The sequence below is a fragment of the Phalaenopsis equestris genome, unplaced genomic scaffold (assembly GCF_001263595.1).
Source record: "Phalaenopsis equestris unplaced genomic scaffold, ASM126359v1 Scaffold000885, whole genome shotgun sequence".
In the NCBI taxonomy this organism is placed as follows: Eukaryota; Viridiplantae; Streptophyta; class Magnoliopsida; order Asparagales; family Orchidaceae; genus Phalaenopsis; species Phalaenopsis equestris.
Genome location: NW_018165325.1, coordinates 73,161 through 98,177, shown reverse-complemented (window position 1 = coordinate 98,177; position 25,017 = coordinate 73,161). Strand labels below are relative to the sequence as shown.

Genomic DNA, 25,017 nt, shown 5'->3' with positions numbered 1-25,017 from the left:
TAGTTCTAATAGTATCTTAGATGCCTTATAAGTTGCCAATAATACCTAAATCCAATTGTTTATTCACATATTTACAAAAAAATATATTTCAAGTTCATTTTCTAATGACGCTCAATGTCATCAATTAAAGGCTTAGTGCATTTTTTTTGTTAGCTAAGACTTTATTTCATTTTGTATTTGATTGCATAATATAATTTTCAATACTAATTTAGGGTTCTTATTATTTAAGGCCTTCAAATTGATAGTCATCTAGAGCATGTTTTTGATTTCTGCAAGTAAAGGCAAGTAAATTATATTTATTAAAGAATAAACATCCCCTTTTTTATTAGGGCAGTATTCATGATGCTTGTAATAGATTTTAGATACCTTATAGGTTGCTAGTTATACATTTCACATTCAGTTGTTGTTTCGCATATTTACAAAGATTGTATTTAATTTTCAGAATGGAATACCATATGATTTAAATGGCTTACCATTTTAAAAGGCTACACAACTTCTATATTTTTTAAATGATTCATTTGGTAGCAAGTTATTGTTGTGCGCTGTGCTATAGTGAATGCAATAAATCATAGAACTTAAGGGCATTATTCCTGATGCTTGTAATAAATTATAGAAACCATATAGGTTGCTAGATATACTATTCACATTCAGTTGTTGCGTCACATAATTGCAGTTTTTTTTTCCATATTAGAATACCATATAATTTAAATAGCTTACCAGTGTAAATTGCTACACAACTTCTATATTTTTTAAATCATTCATTTGGTAGCAAGTTGTCCCCTTCCACATTAATTTAGTGAATGCAATAAAATCTTATTCATGCAAAACCATAATATATTATGAAGCTAACACTAGCCATAATGATTACAAAATACTTGTTAAATACTTACTAATTAGAAACATAAAATGTGTATGGCTTTTTGCTATGGTTGTTGTAAGTCGATAGAACCCTTTGGAGTGTTGGCTAGTGAGGCTAACGAGTACATAGAGTGACAACACTCGAGACTTTTGGGAAACATTAAATTTTCTTGGATTGGCATGTGCATAGCATTGTCATTGCCGGGTCTCAAGCCTTGGTTGTGAAAAGTGAAAGGTTGTGTTAGGTAACCAACATACAGTGTAAAATTTGTCAAAAGATCATGACATCCATTATTTTAATCCTTGCGTAAATGTTAGGGCGTCCCCTAGAAAGGACGCGTTGTATAGCTTGAATAAAATGAAAAAATGTACAAGGACCCTGTTGTAGTGTCAAATAAGCAAGGGTTCTCACATTATAGACATATGCTAATAAAAAAATTAGTCCATAAAACTAATATTATAATAGAATTTTGAAGTATAGGTACTCTCATAAGAAAATTAATGAAATTAGTTGACATTATGGTTCAAATGAAGCTAAATATTTATGTATTCAAGAAACTAAATGGATTAGAGAAAAGACTAAGTAGATTGATAGTTTAGGTTTTAAACTTTGGTATTCATGAATGAGTCGCACTCAAAATGTAGTAATTATAGATAAGAGTTTGAAAGATAATCTGGGAAAAATTGATACAATTGTAGATAGAATTATAGTCTTAAAAATTATTGTTGAAACTAAAATTTTTAATGTTATATGTGTTTATGCTCCTCAAGTAAATTTAGTTATAGATTCTAAAGAAAAATTTTGGAATGAACTAGAACAAATAATACAAATGATACCTCTTCGAGAAAAATTTTTTATTTGAGAAGATTTAAGTGGTAGAAGATTTTAGAAAAATTCATGGTGGCTACGATTTTAGAGTGATTAATAAAAAATGTGGAACCATATTAGCTTTCGCTTAAACATATAACTTTATTATTACTAATATTTTATTTAAGAAAAGAGATAAGCACATTATTGCTTATAAGAATAGGTTTAATAAAATGCAAATTGATTATTTTTTTATGAGAATAAAAGATCGTAATGAATGTAAATATTGTAAGGTCATTTAAAGTGAAAACTTAAATACTCAACATCGATTACTAGTTTTGGATTTTAGAATAGTTTTAAATAAAAAATGCCAGAAATTATTGTCATACAATTAAATGAGAGCACATAAAAAACACAAATAAAATTATTTTTATGCGTAAACTTCAAGAATTCAAGATTTAAAATATTCATGAAGAAGCAAATTTTATTTGGAATAAAGCAATAAACGCTATGAAACAAGTGAGAAAAGATGTACTTGAGTAAATCAATAGATAAATTTTTTAAAAAATAAAAAAGTTTGCGTGAAAAAATAATGTGCAAGAAAAGATAAAATATAAAAAATTGTGTTATAAATTTTGGTTTAAATGTAAAAGTTTGAAGAATTACGAAAAATATAAGGTCGCTTGTAGAAAATCTAAAAGAATAATTTGTGACACTAAAAATTCTGTTTTTAGCGATCTTTATAATAGATTAAATACTAAAAAGAATGAAAAAAATATGTATAAACTAGGCAAACAAAAAGAAGAAAAGAAAAGCTTTAACTCAAGTGAAGTTTATTAAAGATGAAAATCAAAAATTATTTTTCTTAAAAAAAGACACTCAACATATGTGAGTGAGCTATTTTGAGAAAACCTAAACCTTTCAATGAAGTTTCTGAAAATACAAACTTTAATGATTTTAATATTACTAATAATAATAAAATATTTTATTTTTACCGTTGCATTAGTAATAAAGAAGTTGAGAAGGCTTTAAAGAGAACCAAAGGTAAAAAATCAGTAAAACTTGATGATATCCCAATTGCAGTGTGAAAATATTTGGAAGATTACGAGTTTCTTGGCTTACTAAACTCTTTAATATTATTTTAAAAACTAAAAAGATGTCTGAGTGGATGAAGAGTATTTTTAGTCCTCATTTTAAAAAATAAATAGGATGCACAAGACTGTGCAAATTATAGAGAAACTAAGTTGATGTGTCATACTTTAAAATTATGGGAGAGGGTAATTGAACATAAGTTAAGACATAATACAAGAATTTCTCATAATCAGTTTGGATTTATGCTTGGAGGATCTACTATTGAAGCTATACATTAATTGAGAGGTTTGATGGAGAAGTGCAGAGAGAATAAGGAGGATCTACTTATGATTTTTATTGATTTAGAAAAAGCTTATAATAAGAAAAAGGATTTAGAAAAAGCTTATAATAAAGTTAAAAGAGAAGTACTTTGGTGAACTTATAGAAAAAATGTGTTGATATGACTTATATTCAAATCATTAATACTTTGGTGATTCGATTAGGAGAGTAGATATTCTAGTTTCGAGTGAAGCTAAGAAATGCAGAAGTAGACCTCAAAAGACTTGGGCATATTGTAAAAATGATCTTAATTTATTAGAATTAAATGAAAATATGACACTCAATAGGATGCAATGGAGAAAAAGGATTCGTACAACCCACCCCACTTAGTGGGATAAAGGCTTGTTGTAATTGTTGGGTTGCGTGTGCATACCAAGATTAAAGGTGGCTAAGCAAAATTGAAAGTGATGTAAAGATTATATGATGGAGGAATGATGAATCAATTTTAATTATACATGATTCCGCAATATATGTTTGCACGCGGAAACACTACTATAAAAAAGTATTGCTTTTAGTTTTTGAAAAAAAATTATAAACATCATTAATGTATTTGTCTCAAAATATGTGATACCCTTTTTATTCATAGCGTGAATAGAAAATGAAGCTTTTTATTAATATATATACTTATTATTATTACTTTATTTATGTATTTATCTCAAATATATTTTATGTCATAATATATATAGACGTGCGAGCGCACATGCACGCACACTTTTTTTTTTTTTGGGGGGGGGGGGGGGGGGATGATATAGGGAGGGGAAGAGGGTCCCCATCTAGAGAACACAAAAAAAAATACATTTGACTCACCCCTAGGGGTCCCTCTTCCTGTAATACAACTCACTCAAAAAGTAGTCTCTAAAATACAGGTATACCCCAAAACCAAAAAAGGAATCCAAAATAAAAAAGAGTAATCATGTGTGCTTATATATCTTGGAAGTATCTTGAATGAAAACAAAACAAAGAAAGTCTTGTAGAGGAGTCGTCCTCTGTGCTGCAGCCAAGAGCAAGGACTCCATTACAGCCTGTGTCTTCAAAAAAGAGAGCATTCTGTAATAACTGACAAAACCAGCCAAGCCAAACAAAATAGAGGAAAACCAAAAGAGAAAATTCAGCAATGTCTAGCCTAACCAAAAGGGCAACAGTTGATGGACAAAACATATAAAATCTTAGAACCGAATGTAAGGGAGATTTAGAGTATCTCCAATGATAAGTCTCCGAAGAGGGGTAGTGGGATGTGTGCCAACGTGACAAGTCTCCCCTTCATTTTTGGAAAACCAGTCAGCAGGAGAATTTCCCTCTCTATGAATAAACTTCCAGTTAACCTCAAGATGTTTTTCAGCTATAACAGTCAGTATTCTTTTAAATATACCCAACTAAATCCCACAGTGGAGAAGAAGTACCAACCAAAATATCATAAAGCATTTTTGAATCCATCTCCACCTTCAGCTTACCAAAATTGAAAATGTTGGCCACCACTAAAGCCAAAAAGACTCCCCAACATTCAACAGCCAATGAAGTTTCGGCAATAACTGGGGAAGCGAAAAAATCAAGGCATTTCCCCTCAAAATTTCTAAATAAACCCCCAACCGCAGCATAGTCAGCAAGCCAACAGCCATCAACATTTAATTTCACATAATTAGCATACGGGGGAGCCCAAAATTAAGCCGAGGGGCCTTAGTGGCTTTAACCACGGAAGAGCTAGCTCTTAAAGCTTTATTATAATAGGCAATCACATATGCAACAACCATAGTAATAGAGAGGGGAGAGGTGTGATACTTAAAACTATTTCTGGAGTTTCAAAGGAACCACATAACCAATAAAAGGAGGGGAAACCTCTCCTTGCGGGCATCAAAATCCTTCCATTGTCATAAATAACTAGTTAAATATCCTCTATGTGTCCAAGAGAAACCAAAGTGAGAGCCAATCATATCCCAAACCTCTAAAGAGAAAGCACACTCAAAGAAAATGTGTTATATCCTCCTCCTTTATTTTACTCATATGACATTTAGAGGCTAATTTCAAGCCCTTAAGCTTAAGAATGTCATCCAGTGGGATTAAAGACATTCGATAACGCCAAAGAAAAAAGAATATAGAAGATAAATATTTATACCAAATCCATTTACCCCATATACAGTCACGATGTGAGTGTAGAGTGTCATAAATGAGCTTGCAAACCGAGAGAGAATTGCTTCTTTTCCACATGGGGAGATCTCTATGAGTAGGAGTGATGGGGATTGTGAGTATATGTCTTGCATTTTGTTCCCCAACTGTAGAGCATAATTTAGAAAAATCTCAACGTTCATTATCAAAGAAATCAGAGACCAATAAAGAGTTAGAATGAAGGGAGTGAGATAAATCAGAATTATGTGAAAAACCCCAATTTTCATTCCAGAACGAAATCTTCCCCTCCCCAATCTCCCAAAAAATGAAACCATTTTTTGTATCTCTAGCATTCACCACAGCTTTCCAAATACGAGAATCTCCAACCTTCCATGAGACCAAGGAAGGATGAATATTAGCACAATGCACAATATTTTAGACAATATTTTAGCATCATAAACATAGCCCAAAGAGAGGAACCCAATCTAAATTTGAACTAAAGCTTACATAGGTTCACTTCCACAGTAAACTTTATGCCAAGTACTCCAGATTTTCTTTGTACCATTCCCCACCCAAAGAAATTTATTAAAGAGCTTCTTCATAGTACAAATAGCACTTTTCTTGGGATTGAACACTTGCAAAGCATATAAAGGAATACTCTGAAGAACACTAGTAAGTAAAGAGAACACGCCCCTAGTGGAAAGGAAAACATTTCTCCAATCATGCACTTTACGTTTGATTTTATCAATCACATCATCCATATGCACCTGTTTCCTTCTCCCTCTTATCAGATTCACCCCAAGATATTTAAGGGGAAGAGAGACATTCTGAAAACTTGTAAACATAACACCCCATTGAATAATATGCTACTTAACCTATTTGCCAAAAAATAATTGTCATTTGTCACTATTGAAACGAAGACCAGAGCTTCCTGTAAAAGCTTCATCACTTGTTTTATGGCAAGTTTAAAAGCATTAGTAAATATATATATATAGTTTGTAATTTATTATCTCCAATTTTTTTCTAAAATGAGTATTTATGTTTGTTTTGTATTTAATTGAACTTACTATCTCATGCACGATGAGTTTTTCACTTTTCATCGTGCACCAATTTAAATCATATGTGGACAATTTCGCATACTAAACTCATCAAGTTATTTGTTTTATGAAACGGGTAACAAATGAGTGTTTCTTTCTATTTGAACAACATATTTTGACCTATTTCTTTCGCAAAATTGCATTTTCCTTTCATCAACCATTGTTGTACTTACTTCATCAGCTTTTGAAACACGTGTAGGTTAACGGGTCAAAGACACAAGATTAAAAGCAAGCTATTTGTGAGAGTCTAAGCTATACTGCCCAAACGTTTATATACTACTTTCATATTTCAAGGCCTTGATCTCTAAGTTAAAAAACTTTCGCTTTACCTCATGCAAGTAGGGAAAAAACATGAGATATACTAGATGATAAAATGGTCAAACCAATGGAAAGATGTAGTGAAACAAAAGAGGGCGGTAGGGAGAAATGCGAAGGACCTTTGCTAACGAAAGCTCAAACAAACTCTGCTGATAAATAAAATGTCTTGTTTACAAAATCTTGGGATGGTAAAGAATGTGTAGAAAATTAGTATATATGATTCTTGATAGAAATTATGCAAAAATGAAACATAAAGAGAAATACAACCTAAAATTCTTGGCCAAACAGCAAGAGTAACAAAAGTATGCATTGAATAAAGAGGCTTCAAAACTGATGACAATGGGAAATAATCGATTACAATGTCGATGAAACACCATCATATAGTGTGTCTCCCTATACCCAAGCAACATGACTACTTGATTTCAAAAAGCCTAGAAAATATCTTCAAGCCAAAAAAATGGAGGCTTATTGCCCACAAGTTATGGTCTTTAAATAAACTAGACAATACTTGCAAACAAATTCAAGAAAGCTAAATTTGTACTCTACCTCATTATCCTTGTCCCAATTATTTGGGAACAAAATAATAGTTAACAAGATTAATCAGCTAAATGGATTCACTTAAACGACGGAAATTTCTTCGATTATCCTCCATCAAATGATGATCTTCTACAGGCTATGGACATGTAACATCCCGAACTCTCACCCATCGAGATATTGTCCTCTTAGGCATAATGGCCTGAATGTTTTTGTCCCATTGGCCTAACTTCCCACGAGGACACCCATCCCAAGTGCTCCAGCACGGGCATGCTTAACAATGGAGTGTTAAGAGTTATGGAGTGTTAGGAGTTCAGCTAAATTTTACTTACGGGGTTTTACAAACTACCCCACTTAAGTAACTGACATCCTCGTCCTTAGCCTAAAATCATTCACCAGGTAGATTTCATTCTAGAGGTGGCCCCTACAAATTCAAGAGATGATTCCCACTATCTAGCACTTTGTCCCATCTTGGCATCAAGAGGTGGCTCGCATACAGTAGCACTATGTTATGTATGACACTTAGTTCTCATCTTCAGAGTGATGTATTACTCTGATATCATTTGTAACACCCGAACTTTCACCCATCAACATATTGTCTGCTTTGGCCTTATGGTCTCAAGTTTTTGTCGCATTGGTGTAACTTCCCAGAATGTCAACCAACCCAAGAGTGCTCCAGCACAAGCACACTCAACTTTGGAGTTTCTAATGAAATTCCAACTCTCACCAAAAAGTGTCTTGATGTTTAAGAGTTCAGCTATATTCTACATATGGGCTTTTACAGGAAAAGAGACGAGAAATTCCATCAACGTTAACACCACAAAGTAATTGGCAGCTTCTAGTAGTTTGAATAGGAATAGCATTCGGATGAAATTTGGTTATGAAAGTGTGGTGCTGCGACTGTGTTTATGTAGTTCAAAGAGATGCCGTTATCAATTATAAAGTAAAGTTGGAATAAATGGGAGGAAATGTGATGCAGAAAAGGTAAGTGAGGCTGAACAGTTAAAAATGAGTAGATATTAAAAATTGGCATCAAGGAATAGGTTGACAATAGTAGAGAGTACAGAGATTCAATAAGGGTAGGATGGATCAATGAAGACTAATTAATGCCATGGAATGGAAGAAACAATATTGCCTGTCCTAATAATCATTTTGAGGTTCAATATATTATGGAAATATAGAATAGATTGAGAGAGTAGGAGGGTGGAGTTTCAGTAGGAGTCTCATAGGAGTCTAATAGATCAACAAAAAAAGAAATCAATTTCGCAAACCCCAGCTAACATATTCAGGTTCAATTGAATGGGCATGCAAATGCATGTAAAAGTATCAATTCCATTTAAAGAGGAAGAAATGGAACAAAAACAAAAATAGTTATTTTGTCCGCTTGTAGAACAGGTTCTATTTAGGCTGTACCAATAAATGCAAATTTGGCCAGATGGCCCTTGGGTCACTTAGTTCAGATTTGAACCTCCGAATCAGCATGTTACTTGTCTCTAAACAGGCCAATGAACCAGTTAAATTGTTATCTTGACGTATCAATGCAATTATACTGTTTAGTTCAGCAACTGAAGCAAGAAATATTACCTCCATAAACCAGGCCTTCAATTCTTTGCATGGATGAGATTCTGAGAGACCAATCTTTATCGGGTACTAAATTAGATGCAATCTTCTCAATTTCTCTAATGAGTTCCTTCTCAGAGTACAGTTTAATTGGTTCTACAGGCTTCTCAGTAATATCAGCTTCTCCTGAAACACAAATTTCCAAAGAAATTCATCACTACGACAGTCATGCACAACTTAACAAAAAAAAAAAAAAAACATAAAATGGATGAAGCAAAATGACTCAGAAATTTAAAATTAAAAGTCAAATAAAAGAAAGCATATGTATATTCCAATACTAAAATACTATGTTGAGCCTAAGGAATAGGCACCAGGTCTCTGCAAAAGAGCAGCAGTGCAACTAGTAGCTCAATTCAATTTGTAATTAGAGTAAAATCGATGAACTGGCCTAAATCCATTGTAGTTCGCTATAGCCATGACTGAATTTCACGGCATAATAAGTAGGATCGCAAATCTCATCAAATTAATAGTGCCAATAAAAAACTGCTCCGTAAATATGAATATTTCAGCTCATGTTCACCATAACTCCTAACTAGCAGTTCAGAGAGCTACACCTTCGGCTATACAGCACTAGTACTCTGTTTCAAGAAACTGAAAATCATAGGTTGAAATTCAGAATAATGCGGAATGTTTTCATTCATATGAAAAGGGAATATAAATAACAATTAACATGAATCCTAGAAAATGAAAGACAATAATAAAGAAAAAACAGAAAGAAACGATATAAATCCTAATATCTTTAATTAATCAATTCATCTTAATTGTTTTGGATATAAAAGAAACAACATAAAAATAGGAAAACTTAAAATTGGAAAAAAATAAAAATATATTAGGAAATAAATCTAATACTTGTAACTTATATGAATAAACTATTTCTTAATATAACTCCCCCTCAAATTGAAACATGGTTGAAAATCATGTTCAACTTGGATTTAAAAACATCAAACAATGGGCGAGGAATATCATGTGAAGTAGAACTTAAAGTCTTCATCCCTTATTGCAGTTGTCATTGACTGCAGTTCTTATGGAAGGCTCCTACAGGTAATATTAGGAAGGAGTTTGCAGGAAAGTAGACAACTTGCAAAGAAACTAACTTCTAGTTGACTGCAGTTCCTACGGTATATGTAGGTAGGCAGAAGGCTCTTACAGGCAATGATGCAGGGAAGTTTGCATAAAAACAGACAACATACAAGAAAAACTGACTTCTAATTGACTGTGGTTGTCTTTGACTGCAATTCCCGCAGTGTCTATATGTAGGCAAAAGGCTCCTACAGGTAATTTTGCAAGGAAATTTGCATGAAAGTAGACAACAGCGGTTGTCTTTGACTACAGTTCCTACAGTGTCTGTAAATAGGCGGAAGTGTCCTACAAGTAATGTTGAAGGGGAGTTTGCAAAGTAGACAATTGTGATTGTTTTTTAATACAACTCCTGAAGTGGCTGTACGTAGGAGGAAGGCCCCTACAAATAATGTTGTAAAGTAGTTTGCAGGGAAGTAGACAATCTGCAGAAAAAGTTCTACAGGGTCTGTTGCAGAAAAGATTCTAGATGATGGTCTGCTGCAAGAAAAGCTATGGCACAGGGGTTTATCCTCCCTCCTCTTCCCTCTTTCGTTTTTGTCCTTCTTCCTTTCGCTCCTTTCATTTTCCCCTTACTTCCCTTCTTTCCTTCTTAGCGCCTTCCTATTTTAAAGCCCTTTCCGAATTTTGAATTTTGATTATTTTTACTCACCCTTACCTAATCTGATTTTACCTCACTTTATTTCCTTGTCTAAATCTGAAATCTTGATTATATCTGATTTTTCTTTCTTATTTTAAGCATTGTCTAATATAAGTCCTAACCCCTCTTATATATAGGGGTTGGTTTTGCTTAGTTTGCTTAGAGAAGGAAATGATTTTTCTGATTTCATTTTGTGTGGACAGTCACTGGCGTCTTATTTTCCCCCAGAGGGCTATATTCGACGGTCAGAGTGAGTGGTACTTTGGCCCCTCTTCACAATGGTAATTATCTCTGACTTCCCTTGCCCTGCAGCCTTTCCTTTGTCGCTGCAATCCTCTCCCCTCACTGCAATCCTGCAAAACAACACTTCACTTTTCCCGTAGCTGCCCGCTAGCTCCTCCTGCAACATCTTCCTCCCTATCGTCGCCCCTTTTCCCCTTCCCTAAGTTCCCTTGCCGCATTCCTTCCCCACTCCAGCCAAACTCCAACAGCCCAACTGCAGCAACCACTCACTTTATCTTTTCATCATTGCCAACAGCCTCCATTATAAGGCCTTCCACCCTCCCAAAATTGACGGCTTTTCCGGCAACTTCACCAGCCACAACTTCCCAGCCTTCCAAATCGCAGCACCTGCTACCCTCCAAACAACAGTCTTCTTCTCTCTCCGCTGCCCTCCAACCTGCATCCCCGGTTGTCCCATCTCCTCCCACCACAGTCTTCGTCACCGTAAGGTTTCTTTTATGTTTATTTATCATTTATTTCATGTTTTGAAGATTCGTTATAAACAGTTTCAATTTCAACAATAATACTTCTACTTCTTTTGTGGCTTGGGCGTCCTCCTTCGGTATCGAGCTCCAAAGGAGAGCCTGATACAGAAAAAAGTTCGAGAAGGGTCTGATAAAGAAAAAAACTTCGGAGGAGGGCCTGATATAGAAAAGCCCAGAGGAGGGTCTGCTGCAAGAAAAGCTCTGGAGGAGGGTCTGTTGCAGGAAAAAGTTTCGAATGAGGGCCTGATGCTAAAAAAAAACTTTGTATGAGGGCCTCCGTGGATAGATTGAAGCGTGAACTTTTACCCTCCAGGTAGAGAAATGTTAATGTTTATCATGGAATTGCTCCTTCGGGAACCCAAAGTGAATGATTAAACATGCAAGAATCGCCAAATTTACAGGTTCTTGTCATCATATAGTAAGTACAATCTCTCTCCAGGGCGTTGGGGATGTAAAGCCAAGTGGCTCATACCCACAACTCTAGGGCATTCGTGCAAACAGTACTTTGACAATAAAACATCGCTTTGGTTAATAAAATTAAATGCCAAATATTCTAATGGTTGAGAGCTTCAGCAGGCCTCTTCGATCCCGCTTATCCACCCCATCAACCCCAAGCTACGACACCGACATCTAATTGGCACAAATCTTCCTGACCAAGTAGCTTCCAGCTCGACCTACGCCCATGCTAGAAATCTTAAAACCATTGGTCTGGCTAGAAGATGGGGAAGCAGTCTGCTTGTCGTCATCTGTAATGGTGAGTGCTTCTCTGGAATATCGCGAGGAACCCACAGCGGTTGGAAGGTAGGGATCGATGGCACGGAGTGTGTAACCGTCTAATCCACCGTTGTTGTAGGTCAAGCCATAGTAGATCTGATTCAACATTGGCAGAGGAGTGGCATATGAGCTAGGTTTTTCACGTGTGGAAGAGAGAAAAGGAAGATGAGATCGGTTAGAATGCAGCGGCAACATGCTCCCATCTGGTGTGTATTTCCTCGGCCTCCCCCTTCTTCTTCATCGGTCCAACAAGTTGGCTTGACCCAAACTATATTGTAGCAAAAAAAAGAGTTGCACTCATGGGTTGCTGCAGCGATGGAGGAGGAGGTCCCGTCGCCACCCCCAAAGCGACAGTTTGTGTTCCCGTCACATGAGATATTAGCGAGGTTAAGGATATCCGCCCTTGGCACCGCTGGAGCGGAGGACCAGAATCTCGCAAGATAACTCCCACTATATCCTCTTTACTTTCTGAATGGGAAACCAACTGAGTAAGAAAATCGTTATTTTCTCGCGGAAAAAAATGCTCTCGTTATGGATTTAGTGGCTATGAACCTAACTGTGAAAGAGAAGGGAAAGCGGGAATCTAATCTAGCGGTAAGAGCCAGCGGACAGCCTACAAGGAGAGAAAACATCCTTCCCTTCCTACAAAGAGAATGGCAGAAAGAGAGTTTGGAGGCTCTGGAGGGGACACCGGCGACAAGGGTAGGGAATTTGGCTCTAATACCATGCTAAAATTCAGAATAGTGTAGAAGGTTTTTATTAATATGAAAAAGGTGTATAAATAACCCATATATGAATCCTAGAAAAAGAAAGACATAAAAAATAAATAAAAGAAAAGGAAATATATAACTCCTAATATCTTCAATTAATCAATTCATATTAATTGTTTTGGAGATAAAGAAATAATATAGAAACCGGAAAGCCTAAAATAGAAAAGAAAATAAACTCAATCCAAGGAAATAAATCTACAATAGAAAAGAAAATAAAATTATATTAAGAAATAAATCTAATCCTCATAATTTCCACTATGAATAAATTATTTCATGATATAACTTCTAGCGACATAAATATTAAAGAAGTGATGGACCGTATAAACTCCTGAACATTATCTGTGCTCAATAGTTCAGCATCCAAAAGGAAAAAAACAAATAAAGGGTATCATCATTGAAAAATCATACAATATAAAGATCTACATTGAGAGATCTGACAACAATATTTCAGTTACCAAAAAGAACAATGTTGATATCTATAGAAGGATGTCAGAAGAATTTCAATAAAAAAAAGTACATTTAAGTTAAATGAAAAGGTCATCATTTGCACGCTAAAGTTGCGTGCATCAGTTACTTCTTATGAAATGTATGAACTGATAATGAAATGAAATTCTTTGATGTCAATAGAATGATGAGATGTTATGAGTACATAATTTTGGACAAAACAAGCATCCAATCGAATGCAAAACACCATAAACTTAGTATGATATAGAATCACAAGTAGAATGGAAGATGAAAGACTCCATTAATATGAGCAACCATAAATAACTAAATGAGCAGACTTCTGAAACGCACAATAATTGCTTGAGGGTGAAGCGGGGCATAAGAGGGTCATGTGTCCACAAGGATCGAACACCTGGTTCCTGCGATCGAGGAAGAACAAAACCAAACACCTCTTCCTTTATTTTTCTTCTAATTTTCGACGTGTTTCCTTTTATCTTTCTTTCCTTTCTAGTCATTTATTATATATGTGTTGTATTAAAGATTGGATTTTTAGTTTTTGCTTGAGTTTGTTCGGGACAGCCACCGGCGTCTATGGAATTTCCGTCCTAAGTCTGTATCTAGCTTCTGAAGTAGTGATTATCCTCCCTCAACCCTTCCTCATTCTTCCCACATTGCTCTTTGTCGTTATTCATGACCATCTCTGCTACAGACTGCCCAGGACAGTTGTTGTTGCTATCCTTCTGCAATTTTCGCCTTTCGGCTGCCAACATCGCCTTCCCCTCCCTCCACCTTACTTCCACCACAGTTCATACCAACCCACATCGTTGTTGCCGCCCAAAAACCCTTTTGCCTTGTAGTTTTACTGCCATCAGGCCATCCAACATCACTGTCATGACCTAGAAACCCCCTTGCCATGTTGTTTTACCACTGTCCAACCATCCAACCTACTTGTTACCGCCCAAGACAGCAAGCGTGTGTTGTTTCCCTGTTGTAACCGCCCCATTGATCCCTTTACATACTTGGCATCCACCTTTCCAAGCCCTTAACGATCACCACCACCACCCCAAATCCACCCTGTTAGTGTGTCGTGTGTAGTATTTGTTGTTATTTCCTATTTTTGTTATGTGACTATAATTTCCTATTTGAATACAAAAATACTATTGTTTTTCTATTGTTGTTTGATTAAACTGTAGTATCATTTGATATCAAAGCTACCCTAATCCTATTCCTATCATAGAGTTACCTAAATCCATCAATACCTAACCCAACCTCCAAGCAAAACCCTTCCCATTGTTGATTTCTATACATCAGCCCCCGAAAATATTTTTCCCACCATAGACCAACCCTATACACCCTTTTTCACCTCCAAAACATGAATCCTAGCCACACCAACGAGGAGACAATTGCCAGAAACTTGATCGAAAGTAAGTGACACAAAGCGAATTATAGAAATCCGCAAAAAGATGTTCAAGAACTTTCTATGGAAAATATGCAGTGGGAAATCCTTCAACTGCAATGAAGGCTTGCTGCCTTTGAGAGGAAACAAGAAATATCACCCTTAGCCACAATGGTGATTCATAGGATAATGAAGTCAATCTCTTCCACAAAGCTATTTCCAATGATGAATAACCAAAACCATGAAGATTTGGCAAGGAATATCAGAGGAAAAGCCAAAATTTGTTTTGTAGCTTGCCATGTTTTGGCGATCACATGGATCCGAACGAAACAGTGGAACGTGTCTTCAAACACCAAGATGTCCCACCAGACAAAATGGCAAAGCTAACAACCATTAAGTTAAAGAAAAGTGTGTTGATGTGGTGGAAAAAATTTTAAGAAACTTCTCCATAAGAGAATAAATAAAATCACTACCCGATTCAAGATGAAACGAGAGATATAGTAGCTAACAATTCATTACAAACATGACATGTTCTCGAGACGACTTCAGCGGGTGATTATTACATCTGACATGCAAAGCTCAACCCCAAGATAAAGCAGCAAGAGTACACCCAACAGAACATCCAAACCGACCATACCTGAGAATAAACAGTTCAGAATAGAGAACAGGCGGGTCACAAGTAGCATTCCCAAATCCGTCTCAGCCAAAAACTGTGTTAAGTGCCACGGTTTAGACACAGTGCATCAGTTTGCCCAAAAAAGACTGATTTCTTTCAATGAGCAAGGAACAGTTGAAGAAATGGACAACGATATAGAAGATAGAGACGACGTCAAAGAGGAGTCTCAACTTCCAGCTGACGAGGAAGGAACGCAAGTTATTGAAGTTGAGACCATGAAAGACTATTGATGGATTAGCATTGGTTATTCTAATAAATAATAAGTCTGATGAGCCGATACCTAAAAAGGGACGGTCCCTCATGAAGTGATTGCTAGACATCATGACCAATAGTTTATCTATTGGGTGATTGCCACTAAAAATGGTTCAACATGTCAAAGATTTCATTCGAGAGTTTGTTCCTCCATACAAATTTGTTTATCAAATGATTTTAGTCAAGTACGAAGAGTGAAAGAAACAAATTACATATTTAATTCTTCGAGACTTGGTTTGTGAAAATACACAGCAACGTGCAGTTTTAGTCTAACTATGCCAAAAAAGATGGATATTTATTTTATCAGAACAAACTTTAGAAGGACATAGGTGTTTTGGAGTTGACTCCATACTTGACGGATGAGGTCAAAGTTCCCCCAATAGCGGGAGATTGGCGCAGACCGTAAGGGAGTCACGCGATCTCGAGTCCTCGAGGATGGGCGTCAGGTTCCTATGATTGGGGTAGAACCGAGCTGAACATCTCTCCTTTTATTTTCCTTCCGATTTTCAACATATTTTCTTTTATCCTTCTTTCATTTCTAGACATTTAGCATATGTGTGTTGCATTAGGGATTGAATTTTCATTTTTGTCTTGAGTTTATTCGAAACAGCCACCGGTGTCCTTGGATTTTCCGTTATAGGGTTGTAACCAAGGCCGAGTGGTGTTGCAATTATATCTTGCTTCCGAGTTGGTGATTATCCTCCTACAACCCTTACGTATCTTTCACACATCGCTCATCGTGCCTTCTCTGTTGCCGATCTCCCAGAACAACTGTTGTTGTTGTCCTTCCTGCATTTTTCCGTCTTTTAGCCGTCAATTGCCTTCCCTTCCCACCACCTTGTTGTCGCCACTATTCCAGCCAACAAACATCATTGTTGCCGCTTTACTGCTGTCCAGCCATCCAACATCATAGTTACCGCCCTGAAACCTATTTGCCTTGCTATTTTACCACTGCCCGACCATCCTACCTACTTGTTGCCGCCAAGGACAGAAAACACCTATTGCTTCCCTCCTAGAAATGCCCTTCTACTCCCCTTCCCTACCTTGGTTACCACCTTTCCAAGCCCTTAACGATCACTACCACCACACTAAATCCACCCTAACAGTGTGTCGTGTGCCATGTTTGTAGTAATTTCCTACAATTTTGTGTTTATAATTTCTTATTTGAATGCAGAAATAATATTATTTTTCAATTATTGTTTGGTTAAAATCCAATATCAGAGGGGCAAAAACATTACTAATCTAAATTATATAACTAAAAGGCTACAACAAGAAAATTATGGCCCAACTTGACTTGGCTTGAGCAAAATAAAGTGTGGTGTTAATCATCTTTGAGAAGTCACTAAAAGCTTATAGAACTAAATGAATGATTGGGAAAAATGGAATTCACTATCTAATAATCATTTTACATCCTTTATCATTGAGTTCATGGTCACAGAAAAAAGCGCTTGAAACAAGTCCAAAAAGTTAAATATTTAACACCGAAAATGCTGAAATGAGAGTGGCTGGTGAGAGAGAGGTAAAGGTCAGGAAAAAAAATCCGAAACCTCCTCCATCCCAGTAATTGTAATTGATAGTCATTTGCATTGCTAGCTTGTGAAATAATAAAATAGCAGAAAAGAATTCTAATTAAACTTCCATTGGTAAAATGTGTTCTCATTTTGCTGTCGTTTGGTAGCAAACTAAAGGAGTAACCACTAGTGTCACACAAAAAACAAGCGTTTCTGCGAGTACTGTGATAGAGGATACTTTCGACTGCATGTTTCACTCAAATCAAAATTCCATGTCAGATCATTAAAAGGAACTATAAAATAAAGCTGAATTCTGCTCTCATCTACTATCAAAATCAAATAAAATGTATGTTGAATTCTACTCTAGAACTTATAACCAAAAAAATGTTATTAAAAAATGTCTTACTATGTCAAGAAGTGCACTTTTTTAGCAGCAACAACCAATCAGACGTGATTAAATAAGAGATGTGATCAATATCAAGTGATTATAGCATTTGGGTCAATATAAAACATTTACAAAGAGCAACAACGAAACAATTCAAACAGTTTTTCACAAATCGTAATGCAATCAATCCTATACTTTAGAACCAACATTGTGCGGTTGTAGCTCGCTGAAACTGCCTTCTATTTGGAACCTTCAACATTAGGGTGAGCTAATTATATGAAAGAAATTTCAACATATCTGCATATCAATTACAAGCAAATTAAAATTAAAAAGAAGATTTGAAATCTTCCAAGGCAAAAAACTACATCCACCTCCAAGAAGTGACATCTCCCTGCGAGTGATCTTAGTCCTTGGGCTGCCTTTTCTTTGGTTAGCAGGAGCTGATTTGGTTTCAGTACAAACAAAATGATTTCCAGTAACATCTGATTTACGAACCTTTGCTTCTACTCGTTCCAACCTAGCATTAATATCTTTAATCTACAAAACCAATTTGAGACATTAAAGGGGAAGAATTTACTAATACATAGTGATAATAAAACAGGCATATTTGTCCATAAAGTCGTGATTACAATTTTAGTTTAGAACTAACTGAAGTATTACCAAGGATGATGAAAGATGGTGGCGTTGAAGTTCTTCAAAAAACTGAGGTCCAACTTGAGAGTATGCCTCCTACACAGCAGGAAATTTGACAAATTCCTCAGATCCCAAAAATCCTCTGCTTTAATAATAAAAAATAATAATAATAGAAAGGCACTCCCACGTTCACATAGAAGTTTTTGCGTGGGTGAGAAAAATCTTCAACAGTCAAAGTTACAAAACATTGCAAATCCATCAAAAAAATCATACATGACACACTTAAAAAATTTCAATAATTTAACATGTGATTGATACCGGAGAAAGCACAAACCACAAAAGAAAATAATAATAATATTATTGTTGAAATTCAGAAGTTACTACTACGACGCTTCAAAACAACAAATAAATGATAACAAACATAAAAAGACACCCTAGGGCGAAAGCCATAGGGAGAATGCCGGCTGGACAGCAGGCATGATGGTTGGCGGGGTGCCCGCAGAAGCAACTGGAGCTGAAATGGGGAGGTGGCAGCAGTGGCATAGCTGGAATGGAACACTGTAACAGGTAAGGAGCAGTTGGGCTGGAAGGACTGAAAGAGTTATGGGAAATGAAGGGGATTTGGTAAAATCTGTGGGGGTGGCAGGGCCACTGTATGGGTAGAGAAGCTGTAGGTGTAAGTTTTTGCAGAACTGGGTTGTGGCTGGAGGAAGTTTGGAAGATAGGGAAGGGGTTGAATGTGGTTGCAGAAGCATAAATGTCTCCCTGGCGTCAAGCTACAGCCGGAGCACCATACAGAACCTTGGAGGCGTTCACCACCTCGAACGAATCATAACCGGAGCACCTTCTCGTTGACGGGTACAACCCCCAGAGGGGAAGAACGACTCGAAGGCGGTAACTGAAATCAGCAATCATCAAAAAACCTCCCCACCCTAGGCAAACACAACATAATATAAAGAATCCTAGCACAAAGAAATAAGAAGGAATTTAAAATTAGGAATGAAATGGAAGATGGTAGAAAAGGTAGGCATTGAATAGAGAGGAATTGGAATTGGGAAGAAATGGAAATAGGAAAGGGGATAAAAAAGGCAAGCAATAGAATAGGAAGGAATTGGAATTTGATAGAAATAGAAAAGATTATGGAATAGGAAAGATGATGGAATAGAAAAGGAGAGGGGGTAAGAGGGGCTGGCCCGCAGCACTATAGCAACTACAGTATTGCGTCTGCGACAGTTTAGCAGCTACATTGCCGCGACCCGGTAAGATCCCGGGTCAATCTCCTGGGATTGGCGTTCGTCGAAGCTTTTAGGGCAGAAAAATTTTACTGAGGGGTGGCTTGGATAAGGGCGGATGCTAGAAAACCCTAGGATAAGATTAGGGTTGGGCTAGCTCTGAAACCAAATGATATTAGAAAAAACCCAAATCATAAAAGAAACAATAATAATATTATTATTATTATTGAAATTCAACGATTGCAATGACAACACTTCAAAAACAGGAAATGAACGATAATAAACATAAAAAAGACACCCTAGGGCAACGGCAACGAGATGAACCATAGCTAGACAACAGGCAGGATGGTCAGCTGGTTGCTTGCAGCATCAACTGGTTTGATGTGGGAAGGTGACAGCAGGGGAAGGGTTGGGATGGAGTAGTGTAACTGGTAAAGTTCAAGTGGGCTGGGAGGATAGCAGGAGTTATGGGAAAGAAAGAGGTTTTGGTAACAGCAATGGGGCTGGCAGGGTCACGGTATGAGTAGGGAAGCTGTAGATGTGGGTTACAGCAGAATTGGATTGTGGCTGGAGGGAGTTTGGAAGATAGGGAACGGGTTGGAGGGGGCTGCGGAATGATAAATTTCTCGTCAGAGTCGACCATAGTCGGAGCACTACTCGTAACCTTGGAGACGGTCGCCGCCTCGAACGAGATACAGTCGGAACACCTTCTCCAGTACAGCCCCAAGGGGAAAAGAACGCCTCGAAGGTGGCAATTGAAATTAGCAATCAACAAAAACCTAGGCAAACACAGTATAATATAAAGGATCTTAGTACAAAAAAATAGTAAGGAATTTGAAATTGGGATAGAAGTGGAAGGTGGAAGGTGGAAGGTGGAAGAAAAGGTAGGCAATGAATATGGAAGAAATAGAATCGGAAACAAACAGAAATAAAGGAGTAGAAAAGGCAAGCAATAGAATATGAAGGAATTGGAACTGGATAGAAATAGGAAAGGGAGTGGAATAGGAAAGAAGAGGGAACGGGAAGGGTTGGTCCGCGGCACTGTAGCAGCTACAATGTAGCGACCCGGTAAGCTCATGCGCAAGTGATTCATCTTCATTAGAGATTAAATATAACTTCCCCCAAAAAAATATGCTTAACTTTTCCTTACAAACACGTCCACACTAAATCAAATGATTTTTTATGTATAACATGATTTCAGAAGATGTGCATCAACTATAAGCAGATAATATCCCATGACTTTACATGAACCATAAAAAGCAGGAAAAAAAAGGACAGTTCAAAAACAAAAGCACTCCTTTCAATATTACTAAATACAGGCAGACACTTTCCCAGGGGCAAAGCAATGCAAATCCACAGTGCCACGCACTTGCCCTAGGGCACCATTGTTATGGTTTTGCCCAGGTAAATGCTTTACCTATGAGTGGGATTGAAGGTGGGGCTTGTAGGAGAACTTTTCTAAAGCCCCCTTGACCACCTCAAAATTGGTGCTTATAATGGTGCACACCTTCTAAAATAAATTTTGACCTTGAAGATACGTTACTTAAATATAAAGATAATTCAATTTGGAGGAAGGGTTGTGGAGCTTTGGACTTCGAAAAATTGTGTTGGGCACTTTTAAGAGTTTGATTCCAAAGTCAAACTTTCATAAGATTTTGTGAGTACTTTACAATCTAGTTTAAAGTTTCTCATAGGAGCAAAAACCACATGACTAATTACTTCTCTCGCTCATGAGATTGAAACTTGAATTACAACTATTTGATAAATGGTAAACACATTGTATAGTAGCAGTAGCGACTTTAGATTAAAAAAAATAGTCGAATCTAGGTTAGACTGCATTGTAAGAGAAATGATGACAAACTCAATCAACATTCTACAATTTCATCGTTTGAGCCATCACAAAACCTGATTTAATTAGTCAGAGGGAGTTGACCCAACTTGATTAAAAGATCATTTTCAACAACATAGGAATGCATTTCCAAAGAAATTTATAGGCCTTGAAGGCATATTTGTATAAGGAAAAATTTTAATTAAGATTAATTAATGATGGGCTTTATGTTCTATGAAGTTCACTCCAAGATTCAGCACTAAGGAGATTTGAAACATTAAGAAACATTAAGGCTTGAGCTATAATCGTAATTTAATGTGGTTATTTCACAACTAAACACCTAGTAGGAGGGCCTTGATCATAATAATAATTTTTTTGGGACCAGTTGCGAGAAAATCACTCATTAAATAACACATACTACATCCTTAATAGATTGATCATTTAGGCACACCTAATATTATAATGGCTCCTTTTGAACTGAGATTATTCTTAAATTTATGAGTTGGTATCCTCAACAATACTATAGTAGAGGATAAAAGAAAATTCACCCTTTGCTTTAACCAGCAAATTTCATGTAATGTTTTGAATTTTGTAATTTTTCTAGAGTTTTATATTTTTATCTTTATTTAAACTCAAAATTATTTATTTCGAGGTTTAAATGTATTTTGAAAAATAGTCCTCTCAAGGTGAGATTCACTATCAACACAGATATTATTAGAATATTTTAAATTATAAAATGATGTTGCCATAACTTTATTAACTCTATATGTTAATCAAGTGCATAATTTGTCTTTTGTGTGAACCTGTTTCGAAAATAAATAATGCTAGACTTTTCTAACTTTAGCTCAATTATAGAGGTTAACTCTAAGAGTAAGACCATGTGATTATTCCTTATAGGGAGGACATCAAGACTTCGAATTTTAAAAAGAATTTTTTAAAAAAAGATATTGTATTTTAAGATTGAGATGCAAATTACACTTCATTACTATCACAAACTTCTTTGTAGACAAAAGAGAAAATCTTAAGATGAATTGTATTTTATTATTGAGATGCAGATTACACTTCATTACTATCGCAAACTTCTTTAAATCTGAAGTCTAATCTTTCACAAGTACTCAACATACACTTTAACGTTTTTCCGCCTTTGCTCACTTATAATATAATAAATCATCATTTAATGTGTGCCTATATATTTTGAATCAAAAGCAATTACATCATAGCACTACAATCCATCTTCAGTTATAAAAGAACATTTCTCACAATCTATAGGATCTATTTTTTTTTATGATAGCAACATATTGCATTAAGAAAACTCATGATAAAAAAAACGATCGAGTCGACCACAACATCAATCTCATAGGCTAATAGCTATGTTTTAAACATGCTAAGTTCAAATTTACCCCATTTGCCCTTTGAAAAACCATTACATTTGAAATCCACTCAAGATATTGCTCTCTAATGAATCCATCCTCTAATAGTTTCTAAATCATGGTAAGTTGATTCTCCGAAAGTTTGGTTGGCCTAACACTTTACTTTGCCACCCTAACATTCTTATTGCCATTCCTCAATCTCGACATTTTAGCTGTCAACCACTTAGATTTCTAGACATTCTCCTGGAAAATTTTGGCCAACTCTCTTTGTGTTCTTCATTGAAAGAAGCACTGACAAAGAAAGTTTAGCTTCTTTCTCTTTCAAAAATTGTCACTTCACTGTTACTTTAAAAGCTTAGAGTTAGAATCCCCTTTGAACTTCGAGTTGAAGGAACTCTTCCTAAACGTTCTTACTGGCCTTCAAAAAGGACACCCTCTATTATAATCCTCTCACTGCCACAACTACTCCTCCCACTAAAAATTTAACTGCAACAAGATATGTTGAGATTACACTAATTTGTTTAGAATAAATCGGTCAATGACACCATTCTAGAATTACTAGAAGGTAGAACGAAACACCAAAATGAGCTAGAGAAGTTGTTGGATGGATGGCGGCGGATAATCAGTGCGAGCAGTTACGGTGCAGCAACTCGAAGGGGAGAAGAAAGCAGTTCCTGCTGTAGAAAGCAGACAGCAGCAAGTTTGACGGATGTCCGGCTGGAAAGACTGAATAGAAGACATGTGGGAGAGAATTAAAGGAGAGACCAATGACTGAACTATGGAATACCTAGTGATTTAAGAATTAAATATTATATTTTAAAATATATTTTATCTACATACTAAGTATTTTACGCAACTGCACGTATCATTCAAGTAATATATGACGTTTTTTACTCCAAAGTATCGATCCCACAGGAAAGTCAGTTAATTAAAAACTTAAGAAAAGTTCCAACTGAATTTAAATAGTCTTAGCTAAAAACAAGTTCGATTTTAGTGTGAGCTAGTAAATTCTACCAAACTACCACTAATTCTCTAAATTTATATAAAGCTGTTTCACCTAAAGTTAAATAAAGTAAGAGAGTTCAAGCTATTCAAAATTACCCTCCCCTTGCAATGAAATTAGTAATTTGTGTAGATGTAGAACATTTAGAAATTCTAGATGAATTTTTTTAATTTTAGCGCGAGCTAGTAAATTCTACCAAACTACCAATAATCCTCTAAATTTACTATAAAGTTAGTTTCACTTAAAGTTAAATAAAGTAAGGGAGTTCAAGCTATTCAACCCTCCCCTTGCAATGAAATTAGTAATTTCGGTAGGTGTAGAACACTTAGAAATTCTAGTTGAATTTGACAAATAGAAGTATTCATTTTCTTTACCCTTTTCCAAGTGCATAAATAAATTAGGTTTAATTATGGAAATATTTCTATTTGTCACCCTAGAAACCTCCTAGTTACCCCTATTAGATTTATCTCCCTATGTATTTGCACTGATCTACGGATTACATTTCCTTCACCCTATAGAACAATGAGGTTTTTACTAGTTGTTAACTCTACCGCCCTCCAAAATTTTAATGGGATTACAACAAATTTTAACACAACAATTGGCCAGATTGAAATGTAAATGAAGCTTGAAGTAAAAACCTTCGCAAGCATGAATAAAAACTTAATCTAATTGAATCCAAATCCTACACATGCTACTATTTCATCACAAGAGGAATGAGTAAAAGGTTTACTCAGATTAGAAGGAGGAAACACCATAACACATCATCTTATCATAAACCAAAATCAAACAATATGAAATTAATTAATACAAGACAATGTGTAACAAAATACTTATCTTCTTCCCTGTTAAAAAAAAGGATTTCTCCACCAGAGTGATCTCCAAGACCTCCAAGCACTGCTAGAGCAATCCCTTGCAAATTTCACTCAACTCTCTCTAAGGAAATGTAGAAAAAGCAAGAAAAATCTCAATCTCCCTCTCTTTTCCTGCATTCCTTGACTTTCTCTCTACTTCCCAAATGTTCTCCTCTTGTCCTCAAGAGATTCTCCCCGGGAAAATAACTCTAAACTCGTGCACAACTGCTGAAAAGAACTTCCAAAACAGTCCTAGAGCCTAGGCGCCACTTGCTCGGGTCGGCTAGGAAAAACACTTGAGCCTAGGCTCCAGTTTGTGGCGCCAATGCACTATCTTCTCAAAAGATTTGACAAATTTCGGCACATAAGCGCTCATATATTGTGCCATGGCGCCGTGGAGTGGTGTCTAGGCACCAGAAACTGGCGCCCAGGCGCAGTTTAGTGCTTAGCACCATGGATTCCATTCGTCTCTGTTACGCTCTGTTTTCACTCTAATTCGATCCAATTATTTTACCTACTATACCTACAACAAAAATACATAAATATCTTCCTTTAAAGTGCAACATTATCAAAAATAATTATTAAATAGAAAAGAAAAATTAACATGCTACCGGACATGTCAACCAGCTGATGGGCAGCAAATTGGAGGAGCTCGATGGCTTT

The 25,017-nt window shown here is 36.1% G+C and overlaps 1 protein-coding gene across 4 annotated transcripts in view; it reads right to left on the bottom strand.

Annotated features, from left to right (window-relative positions):
* The window catches only part of LOC110032197 (CLIP-associated protein-like), a 53,930-nt gene that overhangs the window by 16,581 nt on the left and 12,332 nt on the right, over nucleotides 1-25,017 (bottom strand). For all 4 annotated transcript variants that reach the window (XR_002294827.1, XM_020735741.1, XM_020735742.1 and 1 more), the window contains exons 4-6: nucleotides 18,098-18,166; nucleotides 17,809-17,974; nucleotides 8,710-8,871 (exon numbers count right to left, since the gene is read on the bottom strand). Coding sequence is in view for 3 of the 4 variants with exons in the window: in XM_020735741.1 (XP_020591400.1) it covers nucleotides 8,710-8,871; nucleotides 17,809-17,974; nucleotides 18,098-18,166 (397 nt within the window). In the remaining variant the exon portion in view is untranslated. The remainder of the gene's footprint in view (nucleotides 1-8,709; nucleotides 8,872-17,808; nucleotides 17,975-18,097; nucleotides 18,167-25,017) is intronic.